Source organism: Oryzias melastigma, linkage group LG19, assembly GCF_002922805.2.
Source record: "Oryzias melastigma strain HK-1 linkage group LG19, ASM292280v2, whole genome shotgun sequence".
Classification (NCBI taxonomy): Eukaryota; Metazoa; Chordata; class Actinopteri; order Beloniformes; family Adrianichthyidae; genus Oryzias; species Oryzias melastigma.
The window spans coordinates 12603863-12609425 of NC_050530.1; the positions used below are offsets into that span (position 1 = coordinate 12603863).

General features: G+C 35.4%; 1 protein-coding gene across 1 annotated transcript in view; it reads right to left on the reverse strand.

Moving 5' to 3' along the window:
• The window catches only part of LOC112154517 (disintegrin and metalloproteinase domain-containing protein 12), a 106732-nt gene that overhangs the window by 37331 nt on the left and 63838 nt on the right, over positions 1–5563 (reverse strand). The window contains exons 5-6 of the mRNA XM_024285519.2: positions 3121–3197; positions 1319–1505 (exon numbers count right to left, since the gene is read on the reverse strand). Of these exons, the coding sequence (XP_024141287.1) occupies positions 1319–1505; positions 3121–3197 (264 nt within the window). The remainder of the gene's footprint in view (positions 1–1318; positions 1506–3120; positions 3198–5563) is intronic.

Genomic DNA, 5563 nt, shown 5'->3' on the forward strand with positions numbered 1-5563 from the left:
TGCTGTCTGAATCCACAATTCTACAATTGGGTGCCCTAGTGATTTCCCAGAAGTCTCTGCAAAAAACCAGTGCTCATTAAATGCACACTATAATCGCAAATTTAGACCAAAATGCATTTCGTTTGGACAATTTTTGCAAAAAAAATTGATTTAAATGTATTTTTTTTAAATAAAGCATCCATATTTTCATCATCAAAACATAGTTGATTCATTAATAGTTGTAAGATGCTCGTATTGATTAGGGTTTACTTTGTGAAATTTTAAAATTTTAAAAAAGTAATAAAAAAAAAATAAAAAAAATTAGTGAGCATGGTGTCTGAATTTCTTTTAAAATTTAGGGCACTTCATAGTTTTTTAGTAGTTAAAGATTAGAGAAGGAGTTTGGACATAGCTTAGGAGTTAGCAAAGTCATCGTAATGTTTGTTCTAGTGTTTTTTAATGTGTTGCTAACAAGGTTTTTGTAAATATGCAAATCGGCTAATGTGTAGCTATGCTTGAATGTGTTTTTTTATGTGTAACTAACAATGTTGGGAGTTAGCATAGTCACCGTAAAATTTGTGTTAGCGGCATCAGTCTATGTTTAAAGAGTTGCAAAAAAGGTTTGGAAGTTACAGAAGTTGTAAAATATGCTAACATGCTAATGTGTACAAACAAGTTCTGATCTAGAGTTATTGGGAACATATACTACAATCTGACCCACTGACTGATTAATCTCTGACTCTTTTGTCTTGATTAATCCACTTTATAGTTGAATGTGTTTAATATATGACCGTATAATCTGTAAGACTGTAAACACTGACATAGTAACAGATGAACACTTCTGTATGAAGTATAACCTGACTGTCAGCTGATTTTGCACTCACACGGCAGAAGTAAAGCGGGAGACAAACTAAAATACCCTTTGACAGATTTTTGCCCATGATTTTTTTTTTTGTCTGCATTTGTAAGAGACAGAAGATGATGATCTTGAGCACCTTATGTACTATTTTCTGTTGTTTATCCCTATCTGTCAGACATCAGTCACATTTGCTCATATCTTGTGCTATATCTATATTGAACACTTTCTGGTTGTTTTATTTTGAAGGCTTAGATGATGTTTGGTGACATGAAGGTATTTTTTCTATAAGCTATAAGCAGCCTTTTGTTGTCCACATGCAATTTTACACTTTTTTTTTTACAAAAGATCTTGATCAGACCCTTCGCTAGGCACATTTAGGTGTAACTGTCAGTCATAAAAGCTAAAATTACCTAGTCATATTGTCCAATACCTGCAAAAATGATAAAATAAATAAATAAAAGGCAAAACAGAGAGCCTTACTCTTGATCTGAAGGCCTTGAATGAACTGCTGTTCGACAGCATGGTAGGAGAAGATACGTTGAACTGGTGGCCACAGGAGCCAGGAACAAAGTTGAGATGCTCTGCTCTGTAAATCCTGTGAGTCCCATCGAAGTGATCAGCGTGCGGTTCCAGCACATAAGATCTGTCTCCGAGAGATATAAAACCCCTGCAGAAAATAAAACAGGCTGTTAAAAAGAAGCCTAAATGCACACAGAGTTTCAAATAACTCCAACGGCAGCATTTCATGGAAAATCACCAGCTATGAGACGACGAATTTAACTGATTTGCTTCGGCGGTGGTTGCGACTTGAAGCAGAAAGGATGAGGCTTTATGAGTACACTCATTAGTTTTTATCATGTGGTGTTTCAACTCTTCACCTTGGCACTTGATGATGAGGTGATTTGCATTCATCACATCAAGCTCCACTTATTTTTTTAGACATAAACCATCTTTCCTTGTTTTTCAACCTCCTCTTTCACCCGTCTGCTCTGTGATTTAAAGTGACTTTGTAACTTTTGCTGAAACTGTGGGACTTTCTTCCACCTCGAGCAAAATTCAAAATCACATCTTCTCAAACTGAATTATCCCCAAAAGCTCGAGCGCCGCCAACACAAGCCGAGGACTGTTTATCTCTGCGAAACAGGTCAGGCCATGTATAAACTTCTGTCAAAAACAGTTCAGTTGATCTGTCACTGCTCAGACAGGTTTCAGGAAAACTGAAATAAATAAATAGATGCTTTGAGTGAGGTCAGCAGGAAGGGCTACACAGCCTTTTGGCTGCTTAATCATAACATTCCTAGAGATCTCCCTCGATACACCGACAGTCATTTCTTCTGTTTGGCATCTGCAAACAAAGAGTCTCTAACCCTGCAACTCCTCGGTTGTGTAAATCATTGCAACATGTCACAATCAGCAGAATAAACTCAGTGTCAACTCAGCTTATCTCTGTGGCTTAATTGTTTTTGTTCCCGACAATTTGACCCAGTTTTTGCTTCACTTATGAGTGTGAGATTTTACAACACAGCTGAATAAGCATTGCTGGAAACAAAATCTTAAGTTTGGAACTGGTTTTTGAGTTAATTTGTTAACTCTTGGGTATTTGAAACAAGCATCACAGCTTAGTAGAGGTTTTACATGTCCTTTCTTTATATATTTGTAAGGAATAGCCAAAAGAAAAACATTTTAAGCTTGAAAATTTGAATAAAACCAATTTATTTGCTTGGATAAACTACAAGTCATCCCTCACGCAAGAGTTAAAATGGTCTAAATCAGAAAAAAACATGGACAAATGTTTTTATGGTTTTAATGTAATTTATCTATATTTTTTATCTGGAATTGTTTTTAACATTGTAGATGTGTTTTTATTGCTCTCTGAACTTTTAATGTGGGGCGCCTTGTTTGACTGAGGTCAATTTAAAGCGCCTTATAAATTTAATAAACTAAAACTTCCAAAACATGCCTGCATATTTGATCATTTTGGACATTTTTTTTAAATTCACTGAAAACCAGAACATTTATTTAGACATATACATTTTCAAAAGTTGACTGATTAAAACAGATTTAGTGATTTACAAAGTTCAAACCAAATCATTTATTTCACTAGAAATGTTTTGGAGAATATATTATAGGAAAACCATCAACAACCCATAAACTAAAAAGGAGCAGTTAGACATGTATGTTCCTCCTTTGTGTTAATCTACAGGCGTCCTAACCTTTAGTGCAATGCATGAATAAAGCCTTCAGATCAATAGTGTTACTGTGTCATCAGTGGAGACACTTACTTAATCCCAGCGCAGGTACTCAGGCTGACATCAGAGTTGTCATGGCCCTGAACCTCTCCATGGTAGTAACAGTTTACCTGAGGGAGAAAATAGAAACCAAATAAATAAACATTCATGATTCATTCGTGTTACAAGTGAGATTTTTTCTTAATTTCAATTTAACTTATTTAAATCAAGCCAATATTCACTTTGAAAATGCAATAAAAATTCTTCAGTGCATCAATCAATTTAGAATTCATTATCTTAAGTTTCGAAATACATTTTTTTTTGCTAGTGTAACAGGTATTTTCTAATAATTGCTTATAAGGTTTTCATTATTTACATGTATGATCAATTTGGATGAACAATGACATGAGAAGTGCTTTTTTACAATTGGAGAAATTTCGTTCTACAAAAACAATTAAATAAATTTATCTGCTCAATGATCTTTTAAAGCTGTAAAATTGTGGTTGTAAATAGTATTGGCTCAGTAGTTTGTCAGTGACTCCCAGTTCTAATTACAGAAAAGGTCATGAATCTAAAAGAAAAAAGGCTAAATGATTACAGGTTACAATTCCTTCTCAGATCAAAATGATTTATGTTTGAAGACTCACTCCAGTGAAAATCTTAGAGTTTAAACATGTTCATGTGGCATTTTTCTGATAATGGATGATATAAAGAAGAAGACAAAAAATAAAGAAAATAAAGCTTAAATAAAGCTTAAAATTAAAACCTAAATAAAATAAAAAATTGCATTTCTGAGTATTTCTTTATTCAAATCCTCCCTCAAATCAGCATCAGACAAAAAACGCCATTTAAAAAGCTTATAGTTGTGAGATAGAAGCTACAATTGACACTTTACTAGGCGACTGGATCCATTTACGTCTTGTTTTCCTCATTTGAGCTATAATCTGGCTCAAAATAGCTGGATAGCTCCAGTATTGCTCACCTTTTTTGTTGCACCACTGATGTAAGGTTGGGGTTGTGAGAGGCTGTATAAGGAGAGACTGTAAACTTATGGATAATGGGAAGACGAGGTGGGCTTACTCTGCTCCAACAATCCCTTCTACAACTCAGAAGCAAAAATCTGATGAACTCCTGCCACTCTGCAGAAACTATGTCCCAGAAATGACCCAAGTTTTTGGATTTTGTCTATAAATCATAATTAAAAGACCACTGGGAACACTTTTACAATAGATCAAAAGATGATCGGAGTGCGATTTAAAGCATCAATAAATTCATCTCCAGTTTTGCTTTCTAATGCATTCACTGCTCCTCATCTCACAGACCAACTGTCTACTTCAGCACGAAGAAAAACTAAATGAAGTCGGTGTTTATTGAAAAAGCCAGTCAGCAAGAAGGTGGTGAGGAAGTGTCTGGTTTAGACTGAAAACAGGTCACTGGCCCTCTGCTTCATTAAGACAGCTCAGGTGTGGTCTGAAGGACGGCACGTCTGCTCTGGAATATAAGCCTAAGGAATGTCCCTCCAAAATGAAAGGTTTTAAGGTTAACGTTAATGTTAAAAAAATCAAAATGTAATAAACCTGATTGTTTTCTATTAAAGCACTACGTTTTTTAAGGATTGATTTTTTTCTAACCTTTTACATAAGCTAATGAAGACAGTTAAAGATCTGATTTTTTTCCCTGGAAAAAAATAGTTACATTCAATGATATGGAAAAGAAAAAGTTGCTAATGTCACAGGGGTCACTTATAGAGAAAAGAAACAGAGAAGTATAATCACAAGGGGAAATGATCCAGGTCCAAGAAGATTGGGAACAGTTGAAAAAATACCTCATGCAGAAACAATGACAAGTGGAAAACAGGCACCAAGAGATTTAAACAGTGAGCCTTTATGGGGGCAGACTGACTGTACGGCACACCTTGTCTAACTGAATAACTGATTTCTAAATGTTTTATTGATTAGCAAAATTACTATTGTTAATTTATGGTATCTGGTATGTAAGGTATCTAAGGTATTTGGTATATACATCGTCTATCTACAGTATCTATCTACCGTATCTGGTATCTACAGCATCCAAGGTATCTGGTATATACGGCATCTAACTACAGTACCTGGTATCTGCCATATGGTATTTACAGCAACTATGGTAAATGGTAAATGGCGTATACTTGTATAGCGCTTTCTACCCTCCTTCGAGGGCCCAAAGCGCTACACAGTCACAGACCTATTCACCCATTCACACACTGGTATGTTTTTGCGTCCACTGTCTATATCTTTGGTCCATTTTCTGTCTTAAGCTTAAAGCAAGCTGTAACATCACAAAGCAAATACAAAGCTATCATCAAAGAAGCGTGGACATGCAGAAGATATTGTTTAGTAGACTTTGAACTTTGGTATTACGGCAGGGGCCGCAAAATATCGACTTGGTGGCCGCAAATGGCCAGCGGGGCACCAGTTTGAAACCCTATCATATCTGGTATCTATGTGTCTATCTATCAGTC